Here is a 12191-nt window from a genome sequence, read left to right as displayed (position 1 = left end):
TATCAAATCTATCAAAATTGAAAAAAAGTCCAGTTAACCGGTTAGCGTTTTTGGTATCCGGTATTCGGTCGTTCGACCGATTAACCGGTTAAACGGTTAACCGTTGACAACACTACTCTATATAGATTTAAAGTCGTAAGTACGAACCATTTGATTTGAGGAGACAGTCTTAGATATTTGAGAGAAAAAAAATTAACTCTGATTTTTGCCTTCAACAAAAATTCTAGACGCAAAACAAAAATGTTGTCCACATTTTTGCTATTAGAAACTAAAATTCCCAACAGAAGGCATTAAATGAACATGATGAATAAAAGCGGGTATATTTTTTTTGTGGCAGGGGTTTTCATGTCTGACCGGAATGTCTGTTTCGCCGAACTGATATATATGGAATACTTTTTTCAAGACCAGACTGCAACCTGCCTACTGGGTGTGGCCGTTATGTCTTCATTTGTCGGCCGGCAGTCATAAATTCGTTGTCATTTCAGACTCATTCTTAGCCTTTGATTGATTTGGAACCCTTTACTTCCCTTAATGTTGTTGGGTGAAACATATCAACCAAACATTTGGATAAAAATTGCTTGCCTTTTGTCCATTTTAACTCGTGTCGGTCGTATTTCAAATTCAATCGAATAGCCCAGCGTATATCTTGTTAACAACAAGAACTCTGTGAGGTTATTCTAACTTAACTTACAACAAACGTGCGAGAATTTCCCATGCCTATGTTTTACTGACAAATCACACATTAAATGTATCAGTACATAGCTCTTGGATCCATACTATCATTTTATGATAGAAATTAATAGGGAGGTACAGCATCTAAAATGTCCAACTCTTACACCTTACCTGCAACTACAAAATATGCATGCCCCTCGCCAGGAACCGTTAAAAAGTGCATATTTCACTTATTTTATGTTTTTAGTCCTAAAAAGGGGCCAAAAAAGTTCACCTCCATCCGCTCGGCTATCTTTACAAACTACGGCCCCTCTTACAAAAAACATGAAGCCGACCCTGTTTATAGCTGACTATGCGGTTGGATTTTGCTCATTGTTGAATGCCGCACAGTGACCTATAGGTGTTAATTTCTGTGTCATTTGGTCTCTTTGAAGAGTTGTCTCATTTGCAATTACACCACATCTTCTTATATGTAGTCAGAATCACTGGAAAGAACTGATGAGAACTTGGACTTGTTACTTCAAGGAACTAGCACTTTAATCATGCAGAACAATACACATCAACACTTCATTGTTGAGAAACAAATGAAAGCCTTGCTGTTGTTTGGAAATCACCGTTCTCATTCATTTAAAAGAATGTTTTTTACTTTTTTTTTTAAATATTAAAGAAAACTGGGAAAAAAATTAGAGAATAATGCGTAAAAAATCACTTTTAAAGAATAGACTTATTTTTTGAAGATTAGATAAAAAAGGGGTGAAAATTAAATGTTTACAGAATAATAGACACCCCCCCCATTCAGACCCTCATAGTTTGTATTATATTTTTAAAAAAGCAAAGTAAAAACTTCATTTTGGCAAAGTATAAAACAAATTCTATCTGAGGAAATATAATTATACAGATGATCTACCTATAGATCTGGTGAGATTTTGTTTGCCCAGTGATAATGTGGAGTGTTTGGTATGTGAGGGTGATTAAAAAAAGTTCTGTTAATTAATAAAATAGATTCTATGTAGCCTACATCCTTTGAAGAGGTAAATTGCAAAATTACATAATTGTCCCCTTCTTACTGTGTTAGATGTACATGCTTGGTCTCTTCACCTGTTCACTTGAACTCACTTCCGGACTAGCTCTTTTTATCATAAATATCTCGCATTTCTAACATGTCGTAGATCATTTTTGCATCACAAACAGATCACAGTTATTGGTTTGGTGATGTATGGCAGGCGGGCAGTTGGGTGGTTTGGCCGGCGACAACCAAATGTTGTCTGTGCATTTACTCATGAACCGTTCAAACAAAGCTAATCAAATTTTAATATGTTGTTACTGACAACAAACTGGAGGTCGGGTTTAATAATGACTTTGACTTTTACGGTTCTGGAGTTATGGTTCTTGAAAGATTCTGTCCGTGAACCATTCTAGAAATGCTTTTAAAATTTTAATATGTTGTTACTGACAAAATGGAGGTCTGATATTGATGATTTTCACTTTCACCTTCCATCAGTTATGGTTCTTGTGATATTGAAAAATGTGAGGACACAAATAAATATTAAGAAATCCGGTTTGCTGTCACAGCCTCTTGTCTAAATTTTGGTCGTATATTAATATCAAGTTGTCGTCGTTGTCGTTAGCGTCTTCGGAAGACAGATGGTTTCTGGATAATAACTTTTAAAAGTATAAGTATAGATAGAAATCAATAAAAATTTTACACAAGGTTTATAACCACTAAAGGAAGGTTGGGATTGATTTTGGGGGTTATGGTCCCAACTAGTTAGGATTTAGGTGCCAAAAGGGGCCCAAATAAGCATTTTTGTAGTTTCCAGACAATAAATTGTGTGTAAGTGTATGGATTTTTCAGAAATTGTACCACAAGGTTCCATACAAAAAAGGAAGGTTGGATCGATTTTGGGGGTTATGGCCCATATTGTTAGTAATAAGGGGCTACTAATTGGCCAAAAACAATACTTTTCTAAACTTTGTATAAATTGCTTATTCTTTCCAATTTCAATAGGGTTTTATTCTTGAATTCTTGGGGTTCTTTAATATGCTGAATCTAACCGTGTTTTATGTTTTTGGAATTTACGCCCCGTTTTTAAATTGGTCCAAAGGGTCCAAAATTTAACTTTTATTGACTTCATTAAAAATTAAAGTGATGAGGTTCTTTGATATGCCAAATCTATACCGTGTATTTAGATTTTTGATTTTGGGTCCAGTTTTCATATTGGTCTACATAAAGATAGAAAGGGTTAAAAATTTAACTTCATTTGATTTTAACAAAAATTGAATCCTTGGGACTCATTGATATGCTGAATTTAAAAAGGTAATTATTTTTTTTATACGACCGCAAAAATTTAAATTTTTCATTGTATATTGCTATCACGTTGGCGTCGTCGTCGTCGTCCTGCGTCGTCTTGCGTCGTCGTCGTCGTCGTCCGAATACTTTTAGTTTTCGCACTCTAACTTTAGTAAAAGTGAATAGAAATCTATGAAATTTTAACACAAGGTTTATAACCACAAAAGGAAGGTTGGGATTGATTTTGGGAGTTTTGGTCCCAAAATTTTAGGAATTAGGGGCCAAGAAGGGCCCAAATGAGCATTTTCTTGGTTTTCGCACTATAACTTTAGTTTAAGTAAATAGAAATCTATGAAATTTTGACACAAGGTTTATGACCACAAAAGGAAGGTTGGGATTGATTTTGGGAGTTTTAGTTCAAACAGTTTAGGAATTAGGGGCCAAAAAAGGGCCCAAATAAGCATTATTCTTGGTTTTCGCACAATAACTTTAGTATAAGTAAATAGAAATCAATGAAATTTAAACACAAGGTTTATGACAACAAAAGGAAGGTTGGGATTGATTTTGGGAGTTGAGGCTGAACAGTTTAGGAATAAGAGGCCAAAAAGGGGCCCAAGTAAGCATTATTCTTGGTTTTCGCACCATAACTTTAGTATAAGTAAATAAAAATCTTTGAAATTTAAACACAAGGTTTATGACCATAAAAGGAAGGTTGGGTTTGATTTTGGGAGTTTTGGTCCCAACAGGTTTTTAGGAATAAGGGGCCCAAAGGGTCCAAAATTGAACTTTGTTTGATTTCATCAAAAATTGAATTGGGGTTCTTTGATATGCCGGATCTAACTGTGTATGTAGATTCTTAATTTTTAGTCCCGTTTTCAAATTGGTCTACATTAAGGTCTAAAGGGTCCAAAATTAAACTAAGTTTGATTTTAATAAGAATTGAATTCTTTGGCTTTTTTGATATGCTGAATCTAAAAATGTACTTAGATTTTTGATTATTGGCCCAGTTTTCAAGTTGGTTCAAATCAGGATCCAAAATTATTATATTAAGTATTGTGCAATAGCAAGAAATTTTCAATTGCACAGTATTCAGCAATAACATGAAATCTTTAATTGCACAGTACTGTGTAATAGCAAGAAATTTTCAATTGCACAGTATTGCGCAATAGCAAGAAATCTTCAATTGCACAGTATTTTTTTCTGCATGTGCTATCTATGTATTAATATATATATGTGATGTCTGTATGTTTGTGTTGTATGTGTATCTGATGTTATTACATGTATGTTTTGTTTATTAATATCAGTCGGTTAAAGAGCTCTTAAGAGCTCATGTTCTTTGTTATTATGTATATATGAAACCCCGACTTTAAATAAAGATTACTTTACTTTACTTTTACTTTACAGTATTGTGCAATAGCAAATATTTTCAATTGCACAGTATTGCGCAATAGCAAGAAATATCTAATTGCACAATATTGTGCAATAGCAAGAAATTTTCAATTGATTGGAGTTATCTTTCTTTGTCCAGAATAGTAGTTGAATCAACTTAAATCATTGTTTTATACAATACACAATGTATATTCACTTTTACTACCAACTGATAAATTAAAACAATCTTTACCATTCAGTGATAACAAGCACTTTTTGTTACGTTTTAATATTTTATGATGTATTTAAATGAGTAGTTATTGTTGCAAACTCCATTAGAAATTTGAATTGAGATCAGTTTTGAAAAAAGGGAAAGGGGGATGTGAAAAAAAAAATGGTGGGAGGGGGGGGGGGGTTAAATTTTTCTCATTTCAGATTTCATAAATAAAAAGAAAATTTCTTCAAACATTTTTTTGAGAGGATTAATATTCAACAGCATAGTGATTGCTCAAAGACAAAAAAATTATTTTAAGTTCATTAGACCACATTCATTCTGTGTCCAAAACCTATGCTGTGTCAACTATTTAATCACAATCCAAATTTAGAGCTGAATCCAGCTTGAATGTTGTGTCCATACTTGCCCCAACCGTTCAGGGTTCAACCTCTGCGGTCGTATAAAGCTGCGCCCTGCGGAGCATCTGGTTTATTATGAGCTCAGTTTTCAAATTGGTCCAAATTAGGGTCCAAAATTGAATTTTGTATGATTTCATCCGAAATAGATTATTGGGGTATTTTGAAATGTTGAATCTAACTGTGTTTTTAGTCCTGTTTTCATATTGGTCTACATGTAACGGTCGAAAGGGTCAAAAATTAAACTTCGTTTTATTTTAACAAAAACAGAATTTTGAGGTTCTTTGATATTCTGAATCTAAACATGCATTTAGATTTTTGATTATGGGCATAGTTTTAAATTCCAAATTGGGGTCCAAAATTTAACTTTGTTTGATTTCAACAAAAACTGAATGTATGGGGTTCTTTGATATGCTTAATCTGACTATATATTTCGTTTCTTATTTTGGGGCCCTGTTGTCACATTGAGGTCAAAACGGTCCAAAGTATACTTTTTAACCGGATTTTTGTGACAAAAATGTCGGTTATTGAATTGGGGATGTACGCGCGCGGGCGGGCGGGTGGGCGGGCTTCAATCAAATGTTGTCCGTGCATTAACTCATGAACCGTTCAACCAAAGCTTTTAAAATTTTAATATGTTGTTACGGACAACTAAATGAAGATCAATTTTAATAATGACGATTTTGACTTTTACCGTTCAGGAGTTATGGTTCTTGAAAGATTGAAAAATGGAGTTTCCAGTCGTGTCCGTGCATTTAAGCATGAACTGTTTTACCAAAGCTTCCCAAATTTTAATATGTTGTTACTGATGACAAAATGGAGGTCAAGTTCAATAATGACGATTTTGACTTTTACCGTTCAGGAGTTATGGTTCTTGAAAGATTGAAAAATGGTGTTTCCAGTCGTTTCCGTGCATTTTCTCACGAACTATTCAACCAAAGCTTTTAATTTTTTTTTATGGTGTTACTGATGACAAAATAGAGGTCAAGTTAAATAATGGCGATTTTGACTTTTACCGTTCAGGAGTTATGGTTCTTGAAAGATTGTAAAATGGCGTTTCCATTCACGTTGTTGCATTTACTCATGAACCATTCAATCTAAGCTTTTCAAATTTTAATATGTTGATACTGATGACAAAATGGAGGTCCAATTTGATATTGACGATTTTCACTTTCACCATTCATCAGTAATGGTTCTTGTGATATTGCCAGGACACAAATAAATGTTAATAAATCAGGTTTGCTGTCGTTGTAACAGCCTCTTATTTTTATTTCATTTAAAATTTAATTCTTGGGATTTTTAAATATGCTGAATCAATCCATGTATGTTAAAAAAAATAATTTCAAGTTCATTAGACCACATTCTTTCTGTGTCAGAAACCTATGCTGTGTCAAATATTTAATCACAATCAAAATGCAGAGCTGTATCAAGCTTGACTGTTGTGTCCATACTGGCCCAAATTGTACAGAGTTCGACCTCTGCAGTGGTATCTAGCTGCGCCCTGCCGCCCCTGCGGAGCATTTTATTTTTTGTAATGAAGTATATATAATATATAATATTATTTTTATGCAATTTTTAGCAGGACCTTCAGTTGCAGCTATCATTGGAGGTATTGCTGGGGGTTTGACAGCAATCATCATTGTACTGCTGGTAATATGCTTTGTTCAAAAGAGAAGAAAAGGTAAAGTACTATACTATTATGTATGAAGACGGGTTATATTTTTATCACACTTTAACATTTATAAAGCATGCATACCCTATTTGTAAATAGTAATTTATAAAACACATTTCATTGGTAAAAACATGAAACTAAATTTAGTTATTTCATGTTTATTATAGGTTTTTTTTCTCATCCACCCTAAAAATTAAATTACTTGGGATTACCAAAGCTAGTAATTCTTAGTAAAGACTTAGTAAAATACTATTGTATTTCATAACTTACTAATTTATTTAAAATCTAAGTAATCAATTTGAGTAAATGTTAGTTATCAATATAAGTAATTCCAAGTATTGTGTTTGTAGAGCCTGCAACTTTTGTTGCAAAACCGAGACATAGGAATCCTACATTCTGATGTCGGCATTGTCCACAAATATTCACTCTGTGGATAAAGTTTTTGAAATTTTAATAGCTTTCTTCCAACTATCCTGGATTTCTACCGAACTTGGACAGAAGCCTGTTTATGATCATAAGATGGTATCAAGAAGTAAATTTTGTAAAAAAAACCAAAAAAAAAAAAGTTTATCTGTATTTTACTTACCGGTATAAATGGACTGCCAGTGACATTGCATTCACTCTGTGGTTAAAGTTTTAAATTTTTAAATTATTTTGGACTTTAACCAGACTTGGACAGAGGCTTGTTTATGATCAAAAGCTATAGTATCTACAAGGAAATTTTGTAAAAAGATATTTATCCATACATTACTTATAAATTGACTTAGCTTTTCTTCTAGTTAACGTTACATACAGTCTCCAGTTAAAGTTTCAAAAAATTTATAAGATTCATAAACCATCCTGGATTTTTACCAAACTTGGACAGGAGCTTCTTACAATCAAAAGATAGTATCTAGAGGAAAAATTTTAATAATTTTAATAATTTTTCCCCTTAGACATGATAGACACAACAGCAAAAGTAGATGAGACACTGGGTTCTGCGGAAACCCTTACAAATTGTTAGTAATTAGAAGTTTGATTTTTAACAGAATTTTCCAAGTAAAAATCGGTTATTGATTTGGAATGTACGGCAGGCGGACAGAGGGCTGCCAAGCAGTGTCTTTACAATAACATACAAAAAACCTTGACGAAACTTTATCAAATTTAGATATGTTGTGTCCTGCGACTATATGAAAATCAAGTTCAAAGTTCAATTTTCACAATTTTAGCTCTTCTCGTGGTTGAGTTATCACCTTTTTTGATATCCAAAAGAGGTATTTATAATGTGATTGAGTTTAATAATTTTTGTGTATTTAGAAATGGTTAATTATATACAGCAAGGGTGATTACACCAAGCCATATAGTAAATTTATGTCTTGTCTGACAATATAGTTAGAGTGACAGATTTATTCGATAATTTTATGTTTTTTAAGTGTTGATGATTAAAAGCTATATATATATAGTTAGAAATTTATCGCATGTATTTACCAATTGGTTGAGTTTACACCTTATTTCCTGAATGTATAAATGCTTTGTTTTTATATGCCCGTTTACGGGACGTATTATGGTATACACTTGTCCCTCTGAATGTCCATCTGTCCATCGGCAACATGTCGGACATTAACTCAAAAACGATTTAACCAATATGTATAAAACTTTGGTGGATTGTTTATATCTATTGACGTGCTCAGGTCCCTTTTGTTTTGTTTTTTATTTTAGATATCACATTTTTGAGTTCTGGGTTTTTATTATTATTTTAAAAAGGGTGATTTTCAAGTTTTTGGACAATAACTCAAAAATGCTTTCAGCAGTTCTCATGAAACTTTGGTGAATAGTTTAGATTTATGGAAATAAGTTTCCTTTTGTTTTCTATAAATATTAGATTTTATGCTTTTATCTATTGACGTATTTAGCTCCCTTTCATTTTAGCTCACCTGACCTGAAGGTCAAGTGAGCTTTTCTCATCACTTTGCTTCCGTCGTCTGTAAACTTTTACAAAATTCTTCTCCTCTGAAACTACTGGGCCAAATTTAACCAAACTTGACCACAATCATTATTGGGGTATCTAGTTTATAAAATGTGTGGCGTGACCCTGCCATCCAATCAAGATGGCCTTCATGGCTAAAAATAGAACATAGGGGTAAAATATAGATTTTAGCTTATAACTCTGAAACTAAAGCATTTAGAGCAAATCTGACATGGGGTAAAATTGTCTATTAGATCAAGATCTATCTGCCCTGAAATTTTCAGAGAAATCGGACAACCTGTTTTTGGGTTGCTGCCCCAGAATTAGTAATTTTAAGGAAATTTTGAAGTTTTTGGTTATTATCTTGAATATTTTTATAGAGAGAGATAAACTGTAAATAGCAATAATGTTCAGCAAAGTAAGATCTACAAATAAGTCAACATGACCAAAATTGTCAGTTGACCCCTTAAGGAGCTGTTGCCCTTTATAGTATTTTTTTAACAATTTAAAAAAAATTTTGTAAATTTTTTGAAAATATTTTCCACTGTAATTACTGGGCCAAGTTCATTATAGATAGAGATGATTGTAGCAACAAGAATGTTCAGTAAAGTAAGATCTACAAACACATCACGATCACCAAAACACAATTTTATCATGAATTTATCTGTGTCCATTGTTTGATATGCACCAAGTTGAGCGACACAGGCTCTTGAGAGCCTCTAGTTAATGAATTTCTGTGATTTGACATTGAGAAGTGATATAACTTTATTCTTCGAAAGTGGGACAGACGTATCATGCGCTCACTGTGCAGCTGTTTATTATGTTTAGTTGACCAACTTTATGTTTGCCTTGCAGAAATTGGTACTGCTACCGCGAAAATGAGGTACATGTTTTATGTTTATTTTATGTTTACTAATGTATGCTTTTGCTTTTACTAATTTTGGGAAAATTTGTTTTAGCTTGCTATAGCACTATCATGACTTTCCTAAGGCATTGGCCTCAAACCGGAAGTTGGACAGACTATCTTACTATAAGATATCTGTTAAAAAAATATAGCCAATATATTCATTAGCTAGATAATGTAGTGCTAGTGTTTGAATACTAATTCTTGGAAGATGCTTTATAAATTTTGAGTTACTACTTTCTGGTGCTGTGACTTTTGTTGCAAAAAGCTCGAGATAGGGATAGTGATCCGGCGGCGTAGGCGACAACTATAGCCGCGTTAGCACTTCCTAAAAGCTTTATATTTTAGAAGGTGGAAGACCTGGATGCTTTATTTTTTGTATATGAATGGCTCATCTTACGAATTTCCGTCAGTCAGATGTCCAATGTCTTTGACCTCATTTTCATGGTTCAGTGACTACTTGAAAAAAAGTTGAGATTTGTTGTAATGTTGAATTCTCTCTTATTATAAGTAATAGGATAACTATATTTGGTATGTGAGTACCTTGCAAGGTCCTAATGCTCGTCAGACAGTTTTCATTTGACATCGACCTCATTTCATGGATTAGTGAACAAGGTTAAGTTTTGATGGTCAAGTCCATATCTCAGATACTATAAGCAATAGGTCTAGTATTAGGTGTATGGAAGGACTGTAAGGTATACATGTCCAACTGGCAGGTGTCATCTGGTGTTGACCTCATTTTCATGGGTCAGTGGTTATAGTTAAGTTCTTGTGTTTTGGTCTGTCTTTCTTATACTGTAAGCAATAGGTCTACTATATTTGATGTATGGAATGATGGTAAGGTGTACATGTCAAGCTGGAAGGTGCTATCTGACCATGACCTTAATTTCATGATTCAGTGGTCAAAGTTAAGTTTTTGAGTTTTGGTCTTTTGGTTTAATACTATATGCAATATATAGGTCTCCTTTATTTGGTATATGGAAATATTTTATGATCTATATGTCTGTTGCACAGGTTTTATTTGACCTTAACCTCATTTTCACAGTTCATTGCTCAGGTTTAAGTTTTTGTGTTAGTCTGTTTTTCTTTAACTATAAGCAATAGGTCAACTAATATTTCTTGTATGGAAGAATTGTTAGCTGTACATGCCTGCCTGACATGGTTCATCTGACTTTGACCTCATTTTCATGGTTCATTGGTCATTGTTTAGTTATTCTGGTTAATGTTAAGTTTATGTGACAGTTGTAATAAAGCTCTATATTTAGGACTATCACCATTATAGCAATAATTAGTAAAGAAGGGGAGACATTTCAGCGTGTGCACTCTAAAGACTTGTTTGATAAGATAACAGCTGAACAAAAAAGGACTGAATGTTCACCGACAATTCAAATGAATTCTACTTCAGTTTGAAAATGAGTATCACAAACACTATGCGCTGAAGATAAAATCAATACAAATCTATGCGAGACATCTGTTTCTTAAGTTTAATTCATAGAAAGTTTAGAGGGCCTCGTATCTATTTATGAGGTAGGTGTTTTTTGTTGTTTTTTTTTACATATATTCATGAAATAAATTTATTTTTATTTTTCAGAATATCGTTATCTTTAATATTAAGTATTAAATTTGATCTCTATATGAATATATAAATTATGCATACTAATTTGAACTGTCAGCAATTTTTATGTTACATATATGCTTGTCTTCTTGATTCCAAAGACATGATTGAGATCCATACATGAGAATCTTCTGACGGTAGTACAAAAATACAGGTTTGAGAGGTCACCTAGCATCATCCGGTTGAATAAAAAAAATTCCTGTATATAAAATATTTCATGAATGAACAGTCTTCCGGTGTCATATTTGATTCGCATTGACTTGTCAAAAAGCAAGACATAGATATGGTGTTTTCACCAGCAACAGCGGCGTTGTCAACAATGTATTATAAGTTTGTGATTAGGTCCAGTTTATGGTGAACCACAAGTTGTAGGTCAATCATATTTGTTATGCAGTTGTATATGCATTGTCACATCTCATTTCCATGAAGATTATTTGGCCCTTTCCCCTCAGGCATGGTCTATTGACTTTGAAACTTTTGCTTATTTTACATGTATTAGTTTGTGATTAGGTCAGTTTAATGAGAACCACTAGTGATAGGTCAATAATATTTGGTATGCAGTTGAATAAGCATTGGCATATCTCATTTCCATGGAGATAATTTGGCTTTACTGGGTCGATGCCACAGCTGGTGGAGTTTTAATTCCCCGAGGGTATCATCAGCCCAGTAGTCCGGACTTCTGTGCTGACATGAATTATCATTGATTTGGTCATATTTATAATTTTTAACAATGTACAAAACTTTTGAATATTTGAAATACTAAGGCTTTTCTACCTCAGGAATAGATAACCTTAACTCAGTATTTGGCAAAACTTTTGGGAATTTTGCTCCTCTTCATGATTCATTAACTTTGAAGCTTTTACATAGTTTACAAGTTAATACAAGTTTATGTTTGTGGTACGGTTTGTTTAAAGGGGACGACTTATACTCCTCTTCATGGTTCATTGACTTTGAAACTTTTACATAAGTTTACAAGTTAATACAAGTTAACGTTTGTGTTACGGTTTGTTTAAAGGGGATATAATAAGACGATGGTATTTGGTATGCAGTTGTATTAGCTTTGGCACATCTAATTTACATGGAGTTTGTTTAGCC

General features: G+C 33.2%; 1 protein-coding gene across 1 annotated transcript in view; it reads left to right on the top strand.

The window, feature by feature from the left end:
• Positions 1 to 12191, top strand: part of LOC143079320 (uncharacterized) — a 172979-nt gene that overhangs the window by 75555 nt on the left and 85233 nt on the right. The window contains exon 4 of the mRNA XM_076254580.1: positions 6540 to 6661. Within this exon, the coding sequence (XP_076110695.1) occupies positions 6540 to 6661 (122 nt within the window). The remainder of the gene's footprint in view (positions 1 to 6539; positions 6662 to 12191) is intronic.

This window comes from Mytilus galloprovincialis, chromosome 6 (assembly GCF_965363235.1).
Source record: "Mytilus galloprovincialis chromosome 6, xbMytGall1.hap1.1, whole genome shotgun sequence".
NCBI classification, from domain to species: domain Eukaryota; kingdom Metazoa; phylum Mollusca; class Bivalvia; order Mytilida; family Mytilidae; genus Mytilus; species Mytilus galloprovincialis.
This window is presented reverse-complemented; position numbering and strand designations above follow the sequence as displayed.